The following is a 27,525-nucleotide window of genomic DNA, read 5'->3' on the forward strand; positions in this document are numbered from 1 at the left end:
ATTGTGTGGAATTGAGTGTACAACAACCCTGGAAAATTTCATTGAGTTTCGATGGATGAATCTCTGGCAATCCACGATATACCGGAGGCCTATCAAATCTGGACGGGAATCTGGATGAGTTTAGGGCGTGGTGTCCAGCTTCTAGCTCGAACGTCCTTTGGAAGATCCAACCGTTGATCGGCCGCGGAATTCCTATATCTACCACCTCTCAAAATTTCAGCTTGATCTGACCGTCCAAACTCCGGGAACCTTTCGATTAGTGCATCATTTTTCGGATCTGTTTTCTGCGCGAAAACGAATTCGACCCGAGTTCGTCTTTTTTATGAATGGGATTTCGGACATCCTTTTGAAGGAAATTTTGTATGGGGTGTTGTGTTTTGTTCCCAAACACATCCCGCTAACTTTAAGATCTTTTAAACATGATCTTCAACATCATGCTGGTGTCAAACCAGTCCGGCAATATTGCTCCACGGCTGCCGACCTGCGCTAGACACGTCGTCACTTTATTGAGCCGAGCTCAACTTCTTCGGATCATCATCTCGGCAAGCTGAACAAGAGTCCGGCATTGCGAAGGATAAATCATCACCAACATCGTCGCCCCACGGATTACACGGAGCGTGCATACCAGCATCGCCGCACGGTCGCTTCATCAAGCCGGCATCGGCCACGTCACGACCTGCATCGGCAGGGCCACACTATTGCTTCTTCAATCTGGTGTCCATCACGCTGACCTATTTCGACTCATCGGCTGACATCGAGGCTTCGACATCTCGGCTAGACCGGGGGCTTCGTCATCTCTTCATCAACCTATTCCGGACACTTCGGCGTCACTAGCCGACCAGCTCCGTCACGTTAACTGGACCGAGGGTTTTGCCTCGGCGAGCCAACCTTTACCAGCATTGCCATGCCGTCGTTTTATCGCCCATCAGGCAATGGGTGTGCGGATCGAGTCCCAATTTTAGGAATCACCTCTCTTCGGATTGCTACAACAAAATAACCAGGTGCTATTAATTCTAGTATTTTTTGCTTGTTTGGGTTCATTTTTTCCAAGGAATTATTACTCTGGTTTGTCCATCATATGTACACAGGTCTATCAAATGGTGGCCGCATTAATGACAGTCGCATGGTGGTTCGGTCAGTTTCCGTACATAGTCCGACGAACGCCGCATCCGGAGCTCGGACCGACCTGTGAATTCAGGCTTTGCCACGCCTTTACCGCATCACGCCGACGCCCTGCATCGACATTGACTTCGGCGCCAGGCCATATTTCTTTTATTACTCACTTTGCATAAATTATTTATTATGCAACGATTTTTTTTAATTATCATTATTACTATTATCTCCGGTTTGTACTATTTTTTGTGCACAGGAAAATGATCCGGGGACTTCGGCGTCACTCTGCCGGTCTGCATTGACTGTGCTATGTCACCACTTCGGCGTGTCGAGCTCTCCGCTCCGCCACCTCGGGACCGGCTTGGGGGATGGAACCTTGTCCCGCATCAAGCTCGGACCGCGTCATCAATACCGAACACATTAACCAGCTAAGTCGCTTTCATGCTCAAAGCTTTAATTTCTAACTTGTGTTCAGTTTGACCAAGCATTATACTTTTTTGGAGAAAAGTTGTTTGTAAAATTTTTTCTTGTCCAAACTTTGTTTGTGACGCATAAATTCGAATACCCAATTCATTTGGGGGCTTCCTTCATGAAGTTTTTCCTCTTGCATATGATTATACTTGTATGGTTCATTCCTTGTTCGTGTATTACGCCACAATATGCACCATATTGACTTAAGCGATTTGCAAGCTGGGTTGCCTCGCTCCTGTGTTTACCCCTATGTTCCCGATTGTTCGGCTATGGAGTAAAGGGAACACCTCTGTGATTGTCACAATCGGGTCATCCGAGCCGGACCTCAGACTGGGTGAAGCCGAAAGCTAGCGCTCTTATAGTTTTCAATGATGGTCGGCACACAACCGAACTCATGAGTACAAAAAATCTATTGCACAAGTCTCATAATAATAATGAGCACCGAAGAAAGGTATCGGTGGGGATACTATTTTCTTCGAAGATGCTTCTTACACTTCGCAGTAATATAGCATAAGTTCCCTGAGCGCGCTTTGTCTGTTACAGCCTTATGGTCTGATTGCCTGGTTATTGGAAACACCGTCGATATTCTCGACAGATGGAGTACATAACACTTTTCGGTCCTTGACCGAAGAGGGAGAAACCGACGGTCGGTTAAGACGCGTTTAAAGTTCGGTTGAACATAGATATGATATAAGTACTTAGGTACATGCAATCATTCTTTTATCCAAGTCACTTGGGGCTCTTAAATGAGCCGTTATTCTTCTTAGTCATTGCAAAGTTTTATTTTTATTATTATTATTATTATTATTATTATTATTATTATTATTATTATTATTATTATTATTATTATTATTATCTATCACTCTTTTTTTCGATACAAGCGTGTGGTCACTAGCCGGGGAGCCTAATTTCTCTCTCAAAGCCGCTAGAGTTTAGTTTGCTAAACTGGCCTAATGAGAAGTACTCCGCCCTCGGGATAGGAGGTTGATGCCGTAGGCTGACCCGCTTGAAGTCTTGAGATAGGATGTATCATGTTAAAGCACGACAGAAGCACTTCTTTTGCTAAGGCCAATTTTCGGATTGGCACCGAACACTTGATCTTGTTCGGACGTCAAGTTTTTACTGACGTTTTTTGGTTTTCCAAGCTTATGGCACTTTTAAACTATTTGTGTGTTTTCAGCATAAGTCTCGCAGTGCAACGCCAGACACCTTTAGAGATTCGGCAAAAACATTCTCGGATATTGCTATATATGCATCGGTTTCGAATTGTGTCTTCGGTCAATAGTTGGGTTGCCCGGCTCCTGCGCTTGCCTCCTACGTTCCGCTTTGTTCGGCTAGGTGTGCAAAGGGAGAACCACTGCGATTGTGCTTCCAGCTCACATGGTTAAGCACCTAAGTGGAGAAAGCCGAAAACTAACTGTCACAATAAGCGTAAACTGGTCAGCGATCCGATGACGGTGTTAAATGACGGGCCATTCATAACAATGTCCGAAGTGTTTACGGCTTGACCTCGACTGTCGCCGAACACTACCGGGGGCTATTAACTGGCCTCCCAAACTAAATCCTCGATATTTTGCTCTTACATTGGAGCTGAGGTTTCATGATCATGCTTAGCATGACAACCCAAAGAAAGAAACCGATAGCGGGACTATTTTCTTTGGAAGACATTTCTTCTGTTAAACAGTAATATAACATATCTCTCTGCGTACCTTTGTTTATAAAACCGTATGGCCATATTGCCTTGTTTGTTGTAAATCTTTGCCCTCATAAAGGCTTTATAAAGTAGGACAAACACTCCTCGGCTATTGGCCGAGGAGGTGGAAGCCGATGGTCGGTCAACAAAGTTTTATATAATGCGGATCCGAGCATTAAATGACGTAAAGTACTTGGATACATAGAGTCATTACACATAATTTGTGATTTTACTATGGATATCAATCCTTAATTCAGCCACTCGTGCCCACATTAAGGCTCGGGGGCTACTGGGCTTTGGGCTTATTATTTACAAATATTAAAGGGGCACATCGATCCCCTGATCTGGTGTTGCCACCCGACCAGTGTCTCGGGGGCTACTGCATTGCCTGTCCAATGCAGAAAATTTTAAGTGTAATACAGTTTCCGAGGAGATTTTGATCCTCAGGTTGGTCGGCCGCACCCAACCTGAGTCTCGAGGACTGAGCACGCCGCTTTTAGTGTCCCGAAGTATTCTGCCGAGCTAGGACTTGATCCTCAGGCCGATTTTGCAAATCAACCTGAGTCTCAGCGGCTACTGGGATCAGCGGTCTTACGTCATCCTTCAGGTGCATCTCGAGTTTTAGATTGATACCCACCTTGAGGGCTACCGGCTATATATCTCGGCAGAGAATAAGTTGCACCAATAAAAAATATTGACAAAAATCGGCCCACATTCGGGGTGGTGCACCACCTCGGAAGCAGTCCGGCATAAAGCTCGGGCGCTAGTGGCTGGCTCCATAGAGGGCATTTCCGGCATTAAGCTCGGCTAAACTCCTTCAAACTTCTTTGAACCAAGGTGATTTACAACACCTCGGATACAGTCCGGCGTTGGAGCTCGGATACAGTCCGACGTTGGAGCTCGGATACAGTCTGGCGTTGGAGCTCGGATACATAGTCCGGCGTTGGAGCTCGGATACATTCCGGCGTTAGAGCTCGGAAGCGGTCCGGCGTTGGTGCTTGGCTGCAAAGATACCTTGAATGCAGTCCAGCGTTAGAGCTCGGACGCAAGAGGACGCTGCCGCCCGGGAACAATTTCAAACCCGAGGTGTCGCATAAAAATAACAAGGCATTGATAAAGGCCGGAAACTTACAGGGGCTCCTCGGATACCCGACGTGTAAACTCGTCGAATGCATTTCGGCGATCCTCAAGATCGAAGGTGAGAAGATTTGTTGAACCACTTTTCAAGACCGACAACCGAAGATGAAGAACAGTTCAGAAGAATCGAAAAACGTCACTAACTTGAAGACCGGTTCAGGGGGCTACTGACGATGTCCTGGACTAGGGGGTACTCACCACGTCATCTCCCGATCTGTTAGATCGGGCCGAGGACCCCCATGGCCGTATACTCATGGGCTAGTTCGGACAGCTGCCGCATACAAGAAAGATTCCACAAGACTTGGCGATCAAGACAAGGACTTCTCCTCACCGGCGTATTCGGCTAGGACTCTTGTTATCCTAGGCCTCTAGTGCATTATATAAACTGAGGCCAGGCTAGTCGATAGATGATATACAACAACAATCATACCATAGGCTAGCTTCTAGGGTTTAGCCTCTACAATTTCGTGGTAGATCAACTTTTGTACTACCCATATCATCAACATTAATCAAGCAGGACGTAGGGTTTTACCTCCATCAAGAGGGTCCGAACCTGGGTAAAACATTGTGTCCCCTGCCTCCTGTTACCATCCGCCTAGACGCACAGTTCGGGACCCCCTACCCGAGATCCGCCGGTTTTGACACCGACAAGCATCTACAGTCAGGCGCCTCAAACCCTTCTTAAATATCTAGACGGGCCGTCCGGTTATTGATCGGTCACGTTTTTCTCGGTCCAGACGGACGCCTCAAACAGGCCTCAAACATCGGGCTGACCGGCACCCCTTATATCAAATTCAAATATAGGATGGATATGGGGTGCCCGGGCACGCCTGCCACGTTGGACTGACGAAGGCGTTCCAGCCGGAAACGCCCTCAAACCCGGCGGTCCGAAACTCGTCTCCTCTGGCGGACTGGTGGCGCAGGGTAGAGCAGCCCTGGCGGGCCGCGTAGTGCCTAGCCCGGCTATTTAAACAACCGGCGACACTGAAACTCTATCATCCATCCACATTTTCCTCCTCATGTTCGTCGTTGCCGCCACTTTTAACTTTACCCATCCACCTAGTAGCCATGCCCCATGTTGTCGGGTGAGTAGCGAGCCATTTCTGACACCGGAGCACCGACTCGAGCTCCTTGAGCAGATCCGGACTAGGCGCGAAGCCCGGATCACTGTAGGGTTACCTCCGGATGCAGTGCATCCGGAGGTGGAATTTGACGATGGGGAGGAGGAGGATGTGAGGACGCTGGCAGGAGATGGAGGCGGAGGAGGCGGAGATGCTCGCCTACATGGATAAGGTCGAGCAGGAGGAGGATGAGCCGGAGCCCTTCTACCCGTCCGTCCAGCCGGCGCCCGACACCATCGTCATGGACATCTCTGACGACGAAGAGTAGTTAGGGTAGTACGTAGAATTTCTTTTGCATGCTTTATATGAATTTAAGAAACAAAATATGAAAGAGGCCAATGCAAAATGGCTAATTTGAGACGTGAACGGTCATTGTCCGCGGACGCATCCAGTCGCGTCCATGGACGTTTGAGGGACCGGATTTGCAAAGTTTGGTTGTAGATGCTTTAACACACCAGAAAGAAGTCGAGTACTACTATCATTCCTTTGAAAAGAAAAAAAGAACAGACAAGCATGGATAAAATTAAGCGCTACTGTTGGAGCAGCTGAACTGTGGAATAAGAAACTATTGCTGGTGCAGGGATAAACAGAGGCCGATGAATAAATCAAAGACGACATCCCTAACTGCGAGCCGACCTATCAGTTATTCAGTCGAGTCGAGCAGGGAAGGAAGGGTCTCTGCCTCGGCGATCGCGTTTCCGCGAACGCGTACGTACGATCGACCACACAACACATGCATGCAGAAGCAGCTGGCGAGCCCGATCGACGCGAGCACGCAACGCAGCGACCACAACAGCCACAGGTGACAGGTGTTGCGTGGCGTGGCTCGCGATCCGGGAAGGACCGGCAACTGTAGATCCACGAGGGGTCACAACGACGACAAGTGAATGTAGCCGTAGCCGTAGCCGGCCGATCATTGCACGGCTGCCGCTGCCGGGACTTAATTTCTCAGCGCTCGCATTGAGTAGCAGGCCGGCGGGTGAGGACGACGTACGTCTGATCGTCTCGGATCTCGAGTAGCTACTTCTTCACTATGGTTGTAAATGCCTGTGTGAAGGTCTGCTGAATATTCTTTCACTGTCGCTGTGCCTAAACTCAATAAGGTGGTTAGTAATGAAACCAGCTGATATCTAATATCTCTCCAACCGATGATCGATGTCTCGTCCTAGAGTTGACTGAAAGAACTTAAGAGTGTGAGTAAAATGTTCATATTGACCATCTCTTTTTCCACAGGCATGGTACATCCCCATCGATGTATGGCATGCACGCACAACATGTTGAACGAAAAGTGTAAATCTCCAAGAAGAGCTAATTACCCTGCTATTTTTCTTGACTGCATGTATCGACAAGTCGAATAAAGCATGCCATATTGAACGATTATGATTCATCCTTTGCCAGTGGGCGGCAAACAATATGAATTGTTAATGCTTTACCGCAGCGTTTCAAAAATCTTGCTTTCGCACCATTTTTACAAAAAAAATCTCTACAATAAATTTTAAACAATTTATTATGCGGCCAAATGGGTAGGTGACTATATTACTCATAAGTAAAATAGCACTGAAAGAATAGAAAGACAAGTATTTTAAGAAAAAATGAAGAAAATAAAAATATGTATAAATTTTATTTAGACTAGAAAAAGGGTCTGTGCATTGCAACGGGAGAAAAAAAAACATAATCTTCAATGGCCATAACCACATTTTGCTGCATCACCGAGATACACTATCACTCTCAATTTCGTGAAATCATGAACATATTTTAAACTCGTGGACATATTTGAAATCATGAACAATTTTTTTAATTCATTACACTTTTACAAATTTTCGGACATTTTCTAAAATCAATTCATGAACATTTTATATTATTTGCAAACACTTTTTACAATTGTAAAAAACAAACAATTTTCTTGAATCGGCAAACATTTCTAAAATCGACGAACAGTTTCTGGAAATTGGTGGAACCATTTTTAAAATTTACGAATAATTTTTTGATTTAACGAACATTTTTTGAAATTGGTGGAACCATTTTTGAAATTCACGAATATTTTTGATTTAATGAACATTTTTTTGAATACATGATCGTTTTCTAAATCAATGACCATTTTATGAATGATAAACTATTTTGTAACTCACGAACAGTTTTTGAATTTCTAGGATACTTTTCCATTCATGAACAGTTTTTGAATTAGCAAAATTTTGTTCAATTTCATTAACATTTCCTAATAGTTAATACACGAACTTTTTAAAAATCATGAACATTTTTTTAAAGCACGAATTATTTTTGAATAAGCGAACATTTTTTTTACAAAATCGCTAATAGTTTTAAATCCACAAACATTTGATGATTCATTAAACATTTTATTTCAAAATTCTTATTTTGTTTAATTTTAGAAACTTTTTTAAGTACCAAATTATTTAAAGTAAAGAAAGAAAAAGAAAAAAGAAAATTTAAAAAGCAGGCCGCCCGGACATGGGCGTGCTGCGTCTCCTTGCAGTGCGCAGAGTGTAGTATAGGTCGTGACTGCATGGGCCGGCTAATGCAAGGATTCCATTGTGTGAAATGTTTTTTAATCATTTATAGATGGCATCAGTGGGTAATATTTTGCAACTTTGAGGGCAATTTCGATGACGTGTCGCTGGAAGTAATAGCCCATTTATTATTTGGTTGAGGTAGAGATTTTTTACATCAGTATTTTGTTGAGGTGATTTTTTTGCATCAATTAAAAATATAGATATGTATAAGTTATTTTATGAGTACATATGTATATCTAAAAAGGCTTTCACTCCGCTTTATAGATAAAGCCCAACAGCCAACAAAGTTCATCCACAACACATACACGCACAAGTCTGACACGGCAAGAAGTCAAAAGGGTTAATGCTGAGGGCACAACTCAACAAGCCCTGAAAAGCAAAAAAAAAAGGCATGCACACGGAGGGTGCTGCACAACATCTAGTCTGGCTCCGGTGGGGGGGGGGGGAGCGGGGGCGCCGAGCTGAAGGCCATCGAGCGAAGGTCGGCGATGAGGTTGTCGATGACGTTCCGATCCTAGGGACGGCTAAGCGGCCGCCAGAGCTGCAAGTATTCACATATTTTAAAAATGGCGTCAGTAGCACGTCGAAGAGGGACTTTCTGAATGACAAGCTTATTGCGAACAGTCCAGAGTGTTCAGGCGAGGACCCCAATGCAGAGCCATCTGATATGGCGGTAGCGAGGGGGGAAGCATGGATTTCCGCAAGCAGTTCAGGAAAGTTGGTGTTACACCACTGGCCCCCAACAGTCTCGTGGAAGTAGGACCAGAGGAACTGGGCCGTAGGGCACGAGAAAAAGATGTGGTTAGCATCCTCCACCGTGTCGCACAAGGGGCACATCCCGTTCCTAGGTCCATTACGCTTACGGACCTCCACGCCCGTTGGGAGGCAGCCGTGAATCCATTGCCATATGAAAATCCGGATTTTTAAGGACAGACGGATATCCCAAATCAAACTAAAGGGTTCAGGAGCCGTTAAAAAGGCGATGGCCGCGTAAAGGAATTTGGTGGACACAAGGCCAAGCCCACAACTAGCCAGACTGAACTCAACTGGTCCATCTAAGAGCCCGGATCAGGATATTCAACCAGGCCATAAAGACCGGCCTAATTAGTACATAAACACATGGCCGAAGAGACATCTTGTTCCGCGAGTTCCCTGCAAAAACTTTCCTCCTCATCAATCAAATACTACTACCTCCGTTCCATAATATGTAAAGTGTTTTTGACACTGCATTAGTGTAAGGAACACTTTTATATTATGAGACAGAGGGAATAGTAAATTACAGTAGGATAATCTCAAAAGAAATTACAGTAGGAAAAGAAAAACTTTCCCCGTCGTTTCGCCGCCAATTACAGCCACACTCACCCACCACGAGGTGTACAATCAGAGATTCGTCCCGTGCCTCACCCTCCCACCCCAACGATTTCGTCGAGCACCTCGCGGGCAAAGCAGGCGGACGGCGGACGGACAAATCATGGAGGAGAGCGGCGCGAGCGCGGCGGCCGTAGTCCCTCGGCTGTTGGCGGCCAAGGAGGAGTCCGGGAAAAGCTTCTCCGACATCGCGGCCGAGACAGGGCTCACCAACGTCTACGTCGCGCAGCTGCTGCGCCGCCAGGCGCAGCTCAAGCCCGACATGGCGCCCGCGTTCCGGGCGGCCGTCCCGGCGCTCACCGACGAGCTCGTGGAGCTCATGATGCGGCCGCCTTTCCGGTCCTACCACCCGCACATCGTCCACGAGCCCGCCATATACAGGTGCCTACCTCGTGCCGACCGCCCAGTCTTGTCCCACTCCCAAGGCCCTTGTAGTTTTATCCCCGAATTCCATCTCGAACTCGGTGTAGGGGGCGCGCGATTACTGCCAGCTACTTCAAACACTAACTATAGCGCATGATGTTGTAAAGCAAAGTGGTACCTTAAATGTCAGCGAGAAAATGGAAGAATATTGGCTCTTCTGCTGAATCTGAATGAAGACATGACGAGGGAGGGAAAGTTGCTAAAATTCCGCAATGTTTCACAAACAGCAACCTTCTACCATCCAGCTCTTTGGTATTTGTGTCAACTCTAATCTTCCATTCTTTGTATAAACTCAAATGGGATGTTCTGTACCCAAGTTCTTACTCAAGGGTAGAAGAATAAATTTTACCATAGCCTGTTGATAGTTTTGAGTCTTGATACTGATGCCTCTGTCTTTCCTTGGAATCTCTAGCTTCTGTACTTTGCCTGTTGCACTTGATAATCCACTTTGTTCTCAACAGTCTGGCACAGTTGTACCATGCTGTTTTTGTCCAGAGTAGGTGTATCACTGTTTTTTTATTGCTAATCACATCGGTTTAGCTTCTTTTGTTCCAATTTATCCGGATGGCACATTATTTCCTGGTTGCACATGTTTCATTGATGCTTCCCCTGCGCACAAATGTTTCACTTAATTATTGGAGTGAAGGTACATTTCACTGAAATTCATGCTACAATATTGTAGAATTGCGTTGTTACTAACTTTGTTATATTATAATGTACACAGATTGAATGAAGCTGTTATGCATTTTGGAGAGAGCATCAAGGAGATCATCAATGAGGATTTTGGTGATGGAATGTAAGAAACCGACCTATATAGTATTATGGAGATTGCAAAATTGATCTGTCTGTCTTACTATTACTTTCAATAATCTTTCCATGTCTTATTGCTTTATTTAAATGCTTTCAATTGCAGCATGTCGGCTATAGACTTCTACTGTTCAGTTGACAAGATTCAAGGGGCTGATGGAAAAGATCGTGTGGTGGTCACATTTGATGGGAAGTATCTGCCTTACACCGAGCAGGTCTGTTATTTTTTTTGGAGGTTTCTTTTGTTCTGATAAGCCAATGATGCTTAGTTTGCATTCATGGGTATACTGAAGCAAGTGCCTTCTGTACGGAAAATTTTGGAACATAATGATGTGTTTAGCTGCATTCATGTGTTCCTGCCAGTGATCCATTAGTAAATATGACTACCAGTGGATATTAGTAGATAGTTTTTTTTAAATAGGATATTAGTAGATAGTTATTGAGTGTGGAGGCAGTTAAAAACTAATTATGATAATCGTTTTATGTTTTAAATCATGATTTATCACACTACTTGCTCATTTGAATTTAGCAAGCAGTTCTAAGCATACAATTTATTTTTCCACATATGCAGAGATCTGAACATATGATGTCAAGATTGAACCGGAATGCATCTTGAGATGGCTGGTGTTACGAAGAGGATGTATGTTCATGGTGTAACACATTGTGTATTGCCTGATTCTACTTTGGACTTGGAAAAAAAATGAATAATGGCTTTTCTGGCATGAATGACCGACAAATAAACCAATGTGATTTGAAAATGTTACTTACAAAAGCATTTTGAAGCTTCAATTTTTTTTTTGGCACGACTTCCACCAATGTGATTTCGCGATGAATTTTTGCGTGCACGACAAACATTTATGAAAGTATGTCACAAAAAAATTCAGAGTTTATTGAATTTTTTCTATTTTTTTTATTTTACTGTTCATCCCAGAAGCATTTGCTCCTGGGTGTAGAAAGGCACTTTCGTTCTGATTGAGGCTTTTTTTTCTTTCAAAGAAGGATTGGGACGTACCTACAGGATTGGCTCTCAAGTGCATCTCCTCCCCGTGGGTGAACAGTAGATTCAAAAAAATTCAGAAAAAACTGAATGTTTTTTTGCATGGAAGATGTTCTAGTGCGTGACCTCGTGTCAAATTTCATCATGATTGGACACCTGAGTAGCTCTAAGAAACCCATGAGAAAGTTTATTGTTTTACGCACTGTGCAGACCAATTTTGACTTTTTTGCCACGAGTTCCTCATGTCATAACATGGTGAAATTTCGCCCAAACATCATGCACTTGAACATTTTCAATACAACAAAAACAGATTTTTTTTATGAATTTTCTAGTATTTTTTGTGTTTACTGTTCATCAGGAGCAGATGAATATTCAGCATATTAACAAAGCTGCACTTAAGTACCAAAGCTGGATAGAGGTAAGAGAAAGCGAGGCCACTAATATTTACGTCAGACGTGTAGCTTGTCCCTAATATTTTCATCAAGAAGACACGATTGTATTTTCTAATATTAATGTTATGTGCTGCTGACTTCTAACTACTTGGAAAAAGGATGCTTCATTAATCAGAAAATACCCTTTTGCTCTTGGGTGTAGGAGCACCTTATATAGGAAAAATTAGTAATTCCAAAAAGTCAAAAAGTTCTAAATCTTTTGTGGAAACAAACTTGACCTTCTATTGTACTCGTATAAAAACTTTTACCAAGAAAAAATTCCCATCAACTTCAGGGCAAAAACAAACAATTTTTCAAGGACAAAAAGCATGAATAGTAACCTGTATATAATGTTGGTTTTTTTTGGCCCAAAATACCACGAAAGTCATTCCTTGGCGAAACTTTTTTTTTGACATTTTTTGGAATTACTAAAATAATCCATATCAGGTGCACCTAAGCCTGAGAGCCAAAGGTGCTTGTCCAAGCAGAAGGTACTAAAGAATACAGATATTACAAAATCTTAGGACGGGTTTCATTTAGTTGGGGAATTGCCTTCTGCAACGTGTATATGTAGCATCTAGTGGTAAATGTTTTGACTGTGCAACAGTTCTATGGCCGCAGCCACAACCCCTTTCCCTTCCGAAAAGATGTCAAGTGCAGGTTCCTCAATCTTCCTCTGAAGGAGTTTGTCCAATTCACCTCTTAATCTCTGTCAAGTAAAAAGAACATCTCTCGTTAGGGTAAACTGAAAATTTTAGCTGAAAAATAAGCTATTTTATTCACTGAAATGAACTTGATTGCAATATAGCAGTAAAACCAGATATCAGTCATTCCAACTACTATGATAATCACAGCCACTATGTTTTTAAGGCGACGCCTTACCGCCTTAGGGAGGGGGGGCGCTTTGGCGCCTAGGCGACGCCTAGGCGGGCGCTTTGGACGCCTAGGCGCCCAAAGCGGTCGATTTTCCAAAGCGGAGGGGGAGCGCTTCGACGCCTAGGCGTCGCCTTAGGGACGCTTTAAAAACATAGCACAGCCAAGCTTACTTACTGTTATACGAACTCAGCTTGTATAACAAGGAATCTAGATCAAGCAGCAAGTACAGACACAAAATTACCATTAAAAGAAGCACCGGAACTAAAGTTTCATGTCACCTCTTTGTTGCTGAACGAACACTTGGATTTACTTAGCACTATATTTATAAAAGAGAAAAGGTTCAAGAAGCAAGCTATTGTTGAGAAGTTGGTCATACCTGGATCAACTCTATGATACGCTTTGGTGCAGAGAAATGAAGATACCCCGCAAGCATCTCGATGCCTTCTCCGGTGTTACTTGGACTTAAGGAACCACCAAAAAGTAGAAGAGCATAATCTGATATGTTTGTGGAGTCCCTCACATAAATGCTAGCAGTTTTCACCTTCTCGCTGTAAACCAGATAAGGCAATGGGAATTGCTGCACTCCTGCATTGACTGATGATGGGTGAATGTCCACCTTTCCGACATCTTTGGTGTAGAATGCTGTCCTCTTGCCCCGTCTTTTGCACTGTATGACATTTGGGTAAAGCCCAGCACATAAAACAGCGGAAACCATCTCCAGATCCTTGCCATAATGGTTATATGCCTGAAATTTTAGCACAGAAGTAATCGTAATGGAAACTGAAGCTCTTCAGTTGGAAAGTAGATAAAATGGTGCACTGGAATGAAAAAACATAGATAACTACATAGGTCGTAGAATTACTTATGGAATGCAAGAGAGATCTAGGGTTACAAACCTTCACTCCTCTTGTCTTGCTAACAAATCCAATATCAGAAAGTAGATCAAAAAATTGATTTCGCATGTCATCCATCATCTTCAGGGTCATAGGAGACAGAAAATTTTCCCAACAGAAAGAACGCTCCCTTCCACTGCGTTTTGCTTCCTTCCATGCTTCAAATGCCTTAAGAAGGGCAATGTGATCACTGGCAAAAGAGGTCACAGGAAACTATCAGTGTGCCTTAAACAACTGCAGCGTAAAACTTTTTGCAGGCGATGGTATCATTGGCAAGTGATACTATGCACTCCCTATCCTGGTTCTATCATTCCATATCCTGTGGCTCCTCCTGGGTCAAGCTTTCTAGCATGTAGCAACCAGTAACTAACACTCGCCCTGTTTCACCATATGTCCTAGACTAAGGCCCTTTCCAATACTCACCCCGTTTCACCATATGTCCTGGACTAGGCCCCTTTCCAATATACATGTCCATTGAGGAAATCAAGAGTGTAGTTATTGCATTTTTTGCATTTGTGCCTGTTAGAGTTATATTTATGATGCCCTTTGCCTTTCTGTATTTTGGCCTTTGGCCTCCCACCTGTACTTGTATATATGATGGCTTTGGCCTCCAGATAATACTAAGTTGCATATTCCTAACATAGTATTAGAACTTTAGGGCTTTTTTTAGCACGCGCAACTCGTGCTCTCTTGATCCAATCTCTCATGCCGCCATCCTGCTTCCGGCCGGTTGCTGTCCGACCCCCACGATCTCTTCCGCCGGATCCCGTTGCCCTCATGCGGAAGTCTACTGGAGCGTCGCCGGGCCGCGCGCGTGCTGCTGGAGGAGCGCAGCAGCCAAGGATCCGCCCGTGTGGCTAGCAGCCAAAGATCCGCCCGTGTGCTGCTGGTGCTTTGTTAGGCACGGCGCATGGTCTCCGCCCGCGTGGTCAACACCACTGCATGAACCGGCCGCCTGCTGCTCCCGGTTTTTCCTGTCACCAGATCCGCCCCCGGCTGAATTGGTCCGACAGTTACGCGTCCCCTCCGCCGCACGTCAGCCGACTGGCCGCGGCCTCGCGACTTCCATGCCGGCTGCCGCCTCCTCCCGGAGCGCGGCCCGGACTTCTCCACCGCTGCTGCCTCCTCCCAGCCCGCGGCTCCGCGACTTCTCCGCCGGCCACGCCTCCTCCCGGCCCGTGGCCCTGCGAATTCAACGGGGATTTGGCCACTGGCTTCCCAGGCTGTCGTCGCCGGTCGCCGGCCCCGTCCGCCTGTCGCCGCCGGCCGCCCCTTCGGCCCCGCCCTCTCTGCTTCCTAACAGTACCCCTATTTAATTGCTTTGCAAACTGCTTATTTAAGGTTATCATCTATTAAAATATCCTTAGATTTTGTGATTGCTTGGTTTGTGCACATGGTAGGCTGGGGACAGATATAGTGAAACAGGGGGAATGCTACGTAGGCACCATAAATAAAGCAGCACTTGATGGTACTGAAGAAATAACAGGCAAAACAACATCAAACTAAAACCATAATTTCTGTAATATTGGTTGTCAAAAAACACTTCTACATGCTTCCTCACGAAATATCAATGTGATATAAGCTTATAACAATTACCTGCAGGAGTCACCAGCAAATGATCTTTTGACAGCATCTGCTTCTTCTTTTCTATCTATTGGGAGCACAAATGGATTACGATAAGCAAGAGCAGCAGCGATTGTTAATGCAGGATCCAGGCACTGGAAGACGGATCCAATGAGCAGCATCTTTCCAATGTTTGGATCCAGTGGTAGTGTACATAGATGTCGTCCTGCATAAATCAAAGTTGGGCAAAAGTAAATAAAAACACGTACAGTAAAATTTAAGAAGTGGTACAATTGAAGGGTGGCAGTAAAACTTTGTACCTAAATAAGTGAGCTCCTCCAAGTCATCCAGCGCTCCAATGGTTTTCAGAAGCTCAATTGCATTCTTAACAGAAAGCGGATCTGGGGGTTGCAGTGACTTGGCTAAGAAAGAAGCGACTGCTCCAAGCTGTAAGCTTTTGATAGTAAGGCACAGTTCTTGCAGTGGAGTCCTAAGAATTTCAGGCAGCTGAAACTGAGGCATGGCATCATGAATGACTTTCGGGTACAACCTATAGCAAACACCTGGCTGAACACGGCCTGCACGGCCTCGCCTCTGTGTAAATTAGGAAAGTCATCAACAACAACTGTTATTGGATATTCAGTTTTGCCAGAAAAGTGGGTAACATGGTCCATGGTACGTACCTGATGAGCAGAGGCTTTTGATATCCACGATGGTAGAAGGCATGCTAGCTTATTCAAGGCATCATAACTTGTCTCCTTCGCTTTACCACAATCAATTACATACACAACATCATCTATTGTAATACTGCTTTCTGCAATATTTGTCGCCAGAACAATTTTTCTGCAAATTACATATGTAGTAGATATAAACAGTTAATGGCATTAACCATTAGGATTTAGGACAACTTGCTCAAATGAACTTAGAACTTGTTGCACGAGTACATAACAAAGAACAAATTGCATTAATTGATAAAGAAAATAAAATATCAATTTAACAGCACACAATAATAATAAAAAAAAACCTACATCAAATGTGAGGGTAAGAGAAAAAATAGCTTAAGTGGCAGCAGATAGTTTAAAAGGAAACTGAGAGGGAAAACGTGGAAGTTGCTATGGCATATGTAAAATCATCACCAAAATTTTGTACTTACAGTAGCTCCTTCCCAGACATAATTTTACCTACGAGCTTGCTAACACATACTTTTACCATTAAATACACTGCCACCGATAACAAGAAGGCAAGGAAACCGAGCATGTTTCCATTAACTTATAATAGTGGAGGTGTGACACTGAGAAAGTGAGAAGAATAGAAGATATGCAAGTAGGAAGACAGAAGTATGTCTGCAACACACTATCCATATGTAAAAGCAAAATCATATCCATAGCACATAATCCAGATCAAATGTTTCTATATATACACCGTGACTAATTACCTCATATTAGCTGGTGCTCTGTCAAAAATTTCACGCTGATTAACAGTTGGCATAGAGCCATGCAGTGGGAGAACTAGGAACTTATTGGAATTGCCAAGCAGATTATTCCCTTTAATCTTGTCCAAAAGTTTTGAAATTTCGTCCCAACCAGTAAGGAATACAAGGATTGCACCTTCTCCTTCATGACGACAGATATACTCAATCGTACCTTCCACCTAAAAATGCCAACATAAAGTAATAAATATTAGCAGCATAGATAGGTTACGAAATGGTATTAGGATGTCATGAAATGCAGGTTATTTTTCAGAGAGATATCAAGTGCATCACACAACTAGGCGACATCATAAATCACTTTTGGTTTGTGGTACCAAATTCACATGAAAAAAAATCTGGGAGAAAATTGTCTAGACGTGTTTCCTGATTTACTATAAGTCCATAACTATGTATATAATATTAAGTTCGCATTCAATCTATGTTGATAGTTACAAAAGGAACGAGTAAATGTTACAATGGATAACAAGCTTCTTGTTTTGGTCTCTTCTAATTTATTTTGAGTGAAGTTAAAGTTACAAAAAGGATGAAAGGACGCAAGGCGATGGGCCCTGATTGTATCCCCATTGAGGTGTGGAAAGGCCTCGGTGACATAGCGATAGTATGGCTAACCAAGCTTTTCAACCTCATTTTTCGGGCAAACAAGATGCCAGGAGAATGGAGACGGAGTATATTAGTACCAATCTTCAAGAACAGGGGGGGGGGGGTCAGAGTTGTACTAATTACCGTGGAATTAAGCTGATGAGCCATACGATGAAGCTATGGGAGAGTCATTGAGCACCGCTTAAGAGGAATGACAAGCGTGACCAAAAATCAGTTTGGTTTCATGCCTGGGAAGTCAACTATGGAAGCCATTTTCTTGGTACGACAACTTATGGAGAGATACAGGGAGCAAAGAAGGACTTGCATATGGTGTTCATTGACTTGGAGAAGGCCTATAATAAGATACCGCGGAATGTCATGTGGTGGGCCTTGGAGAAACACAAAGTCCCAGCAAAGTACATTACCCTCATCAAGGACATGTACGAAAATGTTGTGACAAGTGTTCGAACAAGTGATGTCGACACTGATGACTTCCCGATTAAGATAGGACTGCATGAGGGGTCTTTGAGCCCTTATCTTTTTGCCTTGGTGATGGATGAGGTCACAAGGGATATACAAGGAGATATCCCATGGTGTATGCTATTTGCGGATGATGAGGTGCTAGTTGACGATAGTCGGACGGGGGTAAATAGGAAGTTAGAGTTATGGAGACAAACCTTGGAATCAAAAGGGTTTAAGCTTAGTAGAACTAAAACCAAGTACATGATGTGCGGTTTCAGTACTACTAGGTGTGAGGAGGAGGAGGTTAGCCTTGATGGGCAGGTGGTGCCTCAAAAGGACACCTTTCGATATTTGGGGTCAATGCTGCAGGAGGATGGGGGTATTGATGAAGATGTGAACCATCGAATCAAAGCGGGATGGATGAAGTGGCGCCAAGCTTCTGGCATTCTCTATGACAAGACAGTGCCACAAAAGCTAAAAAGCAAGTTCTACAGGATGGCGGTTCGACCCGCAATGTTGTATGGCGCTAAGTGTTGGCCGACTAAAAGGCGATATGTTCAACAGTTAGGTGTGGCGGAGATGCCTATGTTGAGATGGATGTGTGGCCACATGAGGAAGGATCGAGTCCGAAATGATGATATACGAGATAGAGTTTGGGTAGCACCAATTGAAGAGAAGCTTGTCCAACATCGTCTGAGATGGTTTGGGCATATTCAGCGCAGGCCTCCAGAAGCTCCAGTGCATAGCGGATGGCTAAAGCGTGCGGAGAATGTCAAGAGAGGTCGGGGTAGGCCGAATTTGACATGGGAGGAGTCCGTTAAGAGAGACCTGAAGGATTGGAGTATCACCAAAGATCTAGCTATGGACAGGGGTGCGTGGAAGCTTGCTATCCATGTGCCAGAGCCATGAGTTGGACGCGAGCCCTTACGGGTTACACCTCTAGCCTACTCCAACTTGTTTGGGACTAAAGGCTTTGTTGTTGTTGTTGTTGTTGTTGTTGAAGTTAAAGTTACAAAGGGTGAAGAAAATTCTTAAAGCACTTCTCACTAGTTTCCACCATGTTTGCAGACAGAGAAGTTCCAATATTTGCATCATACATATCAGCACATAACTACACGCATTTGCGTCTAACAGTAGATATTATATTATTCCATGTGTTTCCTTACGCCCTTTCCCTTCTTGATCAATTTCAATACCAGGGAAGTTGATCCAATACATCTGTTAATACAAGAATAAGCCCTTCCGGTTCCTATACCAAAGAAGTTGGTCCTAGACCATTAGATCTGCTAATACCTAATGGAACAATTAACAACAGGCAATTAGCTGGTCATTTTTAGAAACATCACTGATATATCTCCAATTAATTGCAATCACTTGTACATATATGGAACTGGATCTCCTCCACTAACTATCCCAATATCTAAGGACTTAAAGGTTCCATCTACTAATGCAATCAAATAAATGCACATGAAAATAACCAGTTCAGATCTGAGAATACATACAAGGCTCAAATCCAGTTCAGTGACAGACCAAGCTTCAAGGGACTGCCTTGTTGTAATGCTATAGTTTCCGTACTCCTTATTAATGTCGACATCCTGGAAAAAAAAGTGAGCAAGCAAAACTGTTGACCCTCCTAGTTTTAAAGGATAGGGAATCAAGCATGTCTGACTTTTTGCAATATGTTCTCCACACTTCAGTTTAGTGTTAACAAATTAGTTATCTGCATTAGCAACAGTAGAGCTAAATCATCCAAATATTTGCCATCTCAGAACTTTTGATCCCCTGACATCAACACTGAATTACAAAACTACAATGGGCAAGATTAGAAAAGTAACTCAAGTTTACCTGGAAAACATCAGCCAATGGATCATTCTTAACTGAAGCAAGTCTCTTTTTTCTTGAATTTCCTTGAAAATTATCACGTTCAGACTTGATTTTGTATTGGGTCTTTTCCAAAATATCTTCCAGAAATAACTCGGCAACAGGAAAAGTGAAACCCTGCTCAAAACACCTTGATGTAAGTATAATGCACAAAAATCACTTCAACGGGCACTGTCTACAAAAGGTTACAGTACCGGAATATGCATAATTGGGGCATCTCCAAAGTATTTGGAAAATAGTTCAGCATTTATTGTTGCACTCATCAATACAAGACGAAGGTCAGGACGCCTTGGCAGAAGGTCGCGTAAAATGATGATGAGAAAATCTTCATTCATGCCACGTTCATGAATTTCGTCAACTAGTAAATGACTTACACCAACTAAGTCTGGCTCCTGAACCTGCGACATATAGTGTTTGCATTGAGTGTAAGTGCAATAACACCAAAATGACTGAACATTTGGAAATAAACAAGCAATTCAATTTGATTTGCCAAATCTCAAGATGCAATATAGTCTATAGCAAATTAAGACCCCTGCAGTAAATATCTTTGCATAATTAAGGTCACACGTGTACATGTTAACAGTAGCTACAGTTGTGATATGATTGGATCATTGGAGTGCTAGAAATCACACAATATTTGACTAGTTTTGGATACATCTTCTGTAAAGGAACAGGATCATGTGCATGGGTGATGAAATAATTTGCACAACAAAACCTCAATTCTTTCACATCTCAAAAAAAAACTACTGTGTTCTGCTTGTGTCAAAATCGAGAAGTGTCCATTGCCAGTGTAATCTACTTTAGTCGAGAAGTATTCAATTTCCAATACTCAGTTTCACAATATCTTTCATCACACCACCAACCACTGTGCACCCAGATCAAGGAAGCACTAAATCCAAGATAAAGTTAATAAAAAATGGCATACACTAGAATCAGAATGTCGTGCTGCAACCACTAAACATCTTCCAAAGCATTAAAGTAGGGATAGATAGTAGAGACCATGAATTACACTCTTGGTTTCCCCAATGGACAGATATTTTGAAACAGAGACTCGCCAGAGTAGTTTTAAAAATCGGACCGCTGAAGCTACCGGTTCGCAGATCTAACCGCCGGCACAGACAGTTTGATAAAGGCAAAAGGAAATATTATAGCTCATTGATTTTCAAGTTTATAGAAAATTTGACTCCGTGAGCTACTCTGTTCTTGGTCTCGGGGAAGTCTCCGTTTCTATTGAGGGGATCAAGAGCGTGGTTCTTGCAATATTTGCACTTTTGACCCTATTTAATTGCTTCCAGAATTGCTGATTGGTTGTAGTGTGTTAGTTAAATCTTGTATTAAGTTCTTGTAGATTTAGAGCATCCTTGGGATGTGCACATGGTGGGCTGAGGACAGATATAGCAAAACAGAGGGAGCGGGTAATAGAAGTTATACTGGCTAACTTAGTCAAAGCAATGCAGGCAAGCTGGTGATGGGCCTCCGAAGTCCAAACACGCGTGGGAAGGTGGGGCAAGGGTCTTGCATTTGATTCCTGTGTGTGACAACTCGTTAACCAGTAGTTGTATTACTGTTTTTATGGGTAAAACGGTCTTTTAAGAGGACTGAACCGGTTAAGGTGCCACTCAGTTTTTTTCTGGTCAGATCGCTGGTCCGGTACAGCTTTTAAAACTAGGCTGCCAAGGCTAGTGACGGTTATAGCGAAACAGAGAGAGTGCTGAACATGCAACTGCACAACAAATTCAGATCATAATTGCCATAGGCTTTGTAATGTTGCATATATAATGAAGCTTAAATTCCTTGGGAGTATCTTAATAAACCTGGAGAAAGATTAACAGCTACAACCAAATGCATAAATCAAGCTACGATCAAACCAGAAGTTCTAAGATATGCAGAAAGCGATAATGGACAACAAACAAAGAACAAGGCGATATATACAATTCACAGTAAAAAAATCGACAAAACAAACAATGCAAAAATGACGTGATGCGGTAAGTCACTCGTGCATATGCAAATCTATCTGTCAGTCATACCAGTTTTCTAAGCAAAACTCCTGTCGTGCAGAAGAGCAGTCGTGTTTGTGTGGAACGTTTTGATTCAAGGCGAATCTGGTATCCAACAGTCTCACCAAGCTCTTCACCTCTCTCAGATCCTACACGTGCTGCAACCGATATGGCAGATATACGGCGGGGTTGAGTACATATTATACTGCAATCAGCACCACGAAGGTTATCTATCTCCTCTTCTAGTATGAACTGCGGAAGCTGTGTTGTTTTACCACAACCTGTCTCACCAGATATGACCAAAACCTGAAACAGTAAATTCAGTAAGAAAATAAATTAAATGGACGTACTAATAAGATCAACTATAGAGCCCGACTCTATGGGCAGTATTAAGAATATAGTAATGAATATCACCAGGTAGCAAAGATGAACAAAACAAACGACAGTGCGACCTTAACTCTGCCAGCATTAAGTACAAAATATCTAAACCTGTGACACTGACTTGACCATGAGATTCAAGTTAATTTAACTGCACCAAATCATTCAAAAAACTAGCAACGAATTTTACTCGTTACTAAGGATATAAAGCAGAGTGTCAGGAAAACACAATTTCAGTATATGGATGTAACGTGCTAGAATTGGTACCATCCCTAAAGACTGATTAGTGACAAGGTTCAGGGTATAGCTGAGGAAAGAGAGCTGATTGGCCAAGGTGATGGGGATGAGAGGGAGAGTAGGTTCGGGAGAAGATAAGATCTTTGCTGGTTTATTCACGTTCACTGGATAATCCATATGGTGTACATGGTGTACCTTTTATAGAGAAGACTGGACTTGATGCCTAGGAACAGAATCCTGATTATCCTAATAAACCATAGCTTTTATCTTCCTAACTAAATGGATCTCTTTCCTAGCTAAATCCTTACTAACTGCATAACTAATGGGCTAACGGCTGACTGCACGCCTCTGACATTACACCAGCCCTTTTGAACAGCTCATCCTCGAGCAGTGGTTGCCACAGTTGGAGCCTTGGAGCCCAAGGCAGTCCCCCAAGTTGTTGATAGATTCCACCTTCGTCTCGTGGGGCTAAAGCAAAATAACCAAGCTGCATACATGCATTTATGTGACCCAGTTTGGAGGCCTGCTTGCTGCTGTTCATTGTGTTGACCTGCATAGGAGTTGTGTGGTCTGCCCCTTTGGTCAAAGTACGCTCAAGCCCAACAAGGAAATCCCATGAGCCTTAGGGTTTGGATGAAGGGACGCAAGGAATGGTTCATCACTTGCTGCCAGCATAAAGAGCTGTGATACTGCTGCTACCCTATGGAGGAGTGTCGCTGGAAACAGAAGCATCGTCACTGGCTTGGGCAGAGCAGCCGTTGCTTTGAGGAGAAACATCTCGCTCTCATGGCTGCATTCCAGCTGTTGCTGCTAGGAAGGGTACCACCGCCACTGCTGGCTGTGTGGCCACCGCAAGAGAACTCCGCCACCACTGCTGTTGTGTGCATCACTGCCATCGAGATTGATTGCATGGCTGCCTCTAGAAGGCACTCCATCACTGTTGCTGGAGTTTGCCCTGCCACTGCTGCAAGTTGCACTACTGCTGCTTCTTGTAGTTGCAGGCTTTGCTGCTGCCCATAGACGCGGGAGTGAACTATGTTGTCCTCCAGATGGCCAGAAATTTCAGCGATACATCTGTCTGGAGTGGCTTGTGGAGGCCAACCACAAGCAGATCCACCTAATGCCACTCGGAGAGCCCTCAGCACCTGCATGTGGAAGTGAGAAATTGCTCAATGTACTCATCCACCGCACAGGTCTGCTGCATAATCTTGATGGTGCCAAGCAGTTGGGACAGCGCATTTGCTTCCCCTTGTGCTCCTCCCGCATTCGCCTTGCCTGCCCTTCCTTGAGGTCGAAACAGCTTTGCCCAACGTATTTGTCAGCTTGGATTGGTTTTCACCTCGAGTGTTGGTGGATAGGGTCACGGGAGGTCGGAGAGCTTGCTGTTGACAATGCCCTCCAGGTCTCCACATCTTCCTGGGACAGACGATCCAAATGCCTTGCACGTGATGCTAGAATTGGTACCCTTGCTAAGACTAGTCAATGTGAAACGGTTGAGGGTAAAGCTCTGAGAAGCGAGGGTTGGTCGGCCATGGTGTCGGGGATGAAAAGGGGAGAAGGTTGACTGCTGGTTTATTCTAATTTATTGGATAATCCATATGAGGTATACAGTGTCCCTTTTATAGGGAAGACTAAACTTGATGCAAAATCCTCCTAGCAAACCATATCTTTACCTTCCTAACTAAACCGATCTCTTCCAAGTCTTCCCTAACAAAATGGATATCCTTACAAACTACGTAGCCAATTGTATTTATATCACTAGTGGGCTAAGGGCTGAGAATCTTTGACAATGTATGTGAATATATTCATCTAAATAGATCAAACTTGGAAACATCTTATAGTTCTTACTTCGTACCTGATTAGCTGCTACTGCTTTCAAAAACTCCTCTCTCGCTTTGAATGCTGGTAATTTTTCCCTGAAAGACTGCATTGATCTAGCACTTGGCATCATCTGAAACAAAATGTAGATGATGCAACTTCAGAATTTAGGGTTGCTCAATGTTTGATATTGATGGGGTTTGAGCCAGTCACTAGAAAATCACTGGTGATACCTTTTTTGATCTCTGCATATCTCTAAGCTGAAAACTTAGCTTCTGTTTATCAACATATGTTGTTGATTCAGCTACTGCCGTGGATGTGCTGGGCAAAGATTGCCTCATTGAGACAGTGGATGTGCTAGCAGAAGCATTGTTATTTGACTGTGCCCTGGATAAAAGGTTTTCCACTCGTCTCTCTGTCTCATTGGACATCTTAATCTGTCCATAGTTCAAGCACAATGTCAGTAAAAAAAACACATATATTGATGTTCACTGTCACAAAGACACTGCATAACACCTCGTTTTGTGATGATCCATGCCTCTCATCAAGATCTGCTCGGTAATCAGGCAGTGGCACTTTGCTAAAAACAAGTGTCTTCCCTTTGTTGTATGCATTGCTATCTTCCCCAGGTTAAAACACAAAATAGAGAAACTATAATTCATCAGATTTCAAGTGTGATCTAAAGGTATAGCACAAAAGGCATAAAATGATCAACGTGAGAAAGTCAGATAGTCCTTCATGTACAGGAGACATAACAATTAGAGTTAGTCGTAAATTACTTAATTTTGGTACCATCGATGAGCTGATGACAGGAAGAATGCTGCATCTATCAATGGAAGTTAAGCATGATGGTGATGAGAGAAATAAGGCACAGAATAGGTGTGCCATCCTTACAAGTAAAGGCCGTGTCTCTGAGCAATATGTGCAAGTGTATTCTGTCCATCACGTCCGAAATTCTTCTTGACTACTAACTCCTGCTGAGATCCTTCTCTTAATTGCCCAATCGTATTCCACCACTCATGCTCATCAACCTTTTCCACCTGGCCATTAGGCATTCACAAGAGTGCAGATCTTAAAAAATCAACTTAGACAAGTGCGGAAATTCTGTATGTAGTATATAACTTTAAGAAATAGGGCAATTCAGTAAAGTCTCATGGGCCTAGACCTTGTGTGACCATACCATTGGGATGGAAATTAAGTAATTAACATAGTTGAAACAGTTACTAACAACACATTTGTACAGAACAAACATCAGAGGAGATGTGATGTATGTAGTCTAACTCGTGATTGTTCAAACTTCCTGAAAAGTAACACATAGGACAGGTAACTACATGTGGTACCATTGCAGTATGTAGACTTTCACTCGATTGCCATGGCAGCAAATTAGCGATGACCCTGTGGACCAATCTACGGACCTAGATGGACGTTAGCTACATGATTCCAAGCTTTCGAAAAAACAAGAACACATTCCGAATCATAAGATACGGATGACAGCATCGAGCCACCACACGAAATACAAACGAAACAAACAGAACATCATCCAGCCACGACGATACGCACGGGAGTAGAGCCCTCACCTCTGAGGCCATCTGCCGCAGCCGCTCGGCGCGCCACTGCGGATCCCACCATCTCTGCTCACCACGGCCCCCGCCGCCGCCGCCACGGCCTCCTCTGCCTCCGCCGCCGCGCCCGCGCCCGCGACCACGCTGGGAGTTGGTGCCGCCGCCGCGCCCGCCGCGATACATGTTGGGAGTAGCTGCTGCGGTTGTGAGCGCCCTTAGGTTTCTGCGGGTGGTGGTGGCCGGGAAGGGGAAGCCGCTGCGGAACAGGAGACTGCCGCGGCAACCGGAAGAGTGGAGGAGCATCTGGGCCGGGGAGTGCACCTGCGCCTTCACCTAATCCTATTTGGCGCCTTAAGCGCCAAATAGAGGCCATTTGGTACGGGGGCCACACACCCCTCTCCCAAGTGGGCTGCCGGCCCTTTATCTCTCCCACCAGTTTTCTGTTCTGGGTTTTCAACTTTTCATCCGGGTTTTTTGTTTTGTCGTTTTTCATTTTTTTTTATTTTTTCATTTTTTTTTCTGTTTTTACTTTTCAATTTCAATTTCAAGTTCACAGAGTTTTTTCAAATTTGTGAACTTTCTTGAAAATCATGACATTGTTTTAAATCACAAACTTTTGTCAAAGTTGTGAACTTTTTTCAAATCCGTGAACACTTTTCAAATTCATAAAAAAATCATGAACATTATTTTTTCAAAATACTTGAAGTTTTTAAAATTCATAAAAATATCAGATGCGTGAACTTTTTTCAAATCCATGAACTTTTTTCCATACCCGTGGCCTTTTTTTAAGTCAATGGGTCAATGGACAGTTGTCGCCGGGTCAGCATCTTTTTTTGTAGGGGCGGGGGGGGGGGCTAAAACAGTTCAACAAATGACCGAAAGGGGCTACTGGAAGGATCTCGCTCGAACTAATGAGTCGGACCAACTGAGGGGCATGTGGATGCCAGTTGAGCTAGTGAGCGCACTAAGCGATGACTAGGAACTCTCGGCGTCATCGGAGTTTGAAATAGAGGTGTTTAGTTCGGCCGATGGGCCTGGGCCCTGGGCTCATATTCCTAGGTCACTATAATCCAGAGGAATTTGAGGGTTTGCCATTCTGCTCTAGACAATTCGAAAAAAATTGAGGATGGGTAATTCGGAATTTTGTTTTCCACAAATCAGTTATTTTCATTGTCTTGTTTGGAATGTAGGGCATGGTGGAACGTATACTGCATGCTTAAAAATTATGCAGGGGTATATAATTTACTATATGAAGAACGTTATGTTTTTAGTATTTGCACCAAACGTCTTTAGTCACTTAGCCTAATTGTATGTATGGAGGTAGGCGTGCAAGGTGTTCGACGTTTTCTCCACAAGGTACAAATGGATAGTGGCAATTAGTACCTTTTCAACAACTTCATTTGCGACTCAGAGATTGTGGTTGCTACTTTGGTCGTCCATGACCACATTAGTAGGCAGCGACCGATGTTTAGGGGCTCGATCCCGGGGCATACTTCGGTGTTGAATCGTAATAGAGAGAGCGGCCATTGCCTACCCTGGTAGGACTACTTCCAGTCCGCTGACCCACCCTTCTAACACAACCTATTCCGGCGCCGCTTCCGGATAGCTAGACATGTGTTCAATCATATCCGGGAGGGGGTGGTGGCATACGACAAGTATTTTGAATGCAAGGAGGATGCCCTGGGAAAGGTTGGCTTCTCT

The 27,525-nt window shown here is 43.7% G+C and overlaps 2 protein-coding genes across 3 annotated transcripts; one reads left to right on the forward strand and one right to left on the reverse strand.

Annotated features, from left to right (window-relative positions):
• Nucleotides 1–9,437: 9,437 nt before the first annotated feature.
• LOC123045158 (cyanate hydratase) lies at nt 9,438–11,436 on the forward strand. Its single transcript, XM_044468102.1, has 4 exons — nt 9,438–9,812; nt 10,579–10,650; nt 10,768–10,876; nt 11,233–11,436. Exons 1-4 carry the CDS (start codon nt 9,535–9,537, stop codon nt 11,275–11,277), a joined length of 504 nt encoding a protein of 167 aa, XP_044324037.1. The 5' UTR covers nt 9,438–9,534; the 3' UTR covers nt 11,278–11,436.
• Nucleotides 11,437–12,419: 983 nt separating this feature from the next.
• LOC123045164 (DExH-box ATP-dependent RNA helicase DExH1) lies at nt 12,420–26,147 on the reverse strand. 2 transcript variants are annotated; one of them, XM_044468111.1, is made up of 16 exons: nt 25,840–26,147; nt 25,157–25,302; nt 24,779–24,878; nt 24,496–24,699; nt 24,300–24,395; nt 21,860–22,135; nt 20,027–20,230; nt 19,797–19,949; nt 19,454–19,546; nt 16,857–17,071; nt 16,105–16,264; nt 15,742–16,015; nt 15,455–15,647; nt 13,862–14,048; nt 13,342–13,710; nt 12,420–12,798 (listed from the first exon to the last, which is right to left on the reverse strand). In XM_044468111.1, the coding sequence occupies exons 1-16, from the start codon at nt 26,125–26,127 to the stop codon at nt 12,667–12,669; spliced, it is 3,090 nt and encodes a 1,029-aa protein (XP_044324046.1). In that variant the 5' UTR covers nt 26,128–26,147; the 3' UTR covers nt 12,420–12,666. The 2 variants fall into 2 exon arrangements, with proteins under 2 accessions (XP_044324046.1, XP_044324054.1); XM_044468119.1 differs by having other exon boundaries at nt 24,779–24,882; nt 25,840–26,126.
• Nucleotides 26,148–27,525: the final 1,378 nt, after the last annotated feature.

Source organism: Triticum aestivum, chromosome 1A (assembly GCF_018294505.1).
Source record: "Triticum aestivum cultivar Chinese Spring chromosome 1A, IWGSC CS RefSeq v2.1, whole genome shotgun sequence".
Classification (NCBI taxonomy): Eukaryota; Viridiplantae; Streptophyta; class Magnoliopsida; order Poales; family Poaceae; genus Triticum; species Triticum aestivum.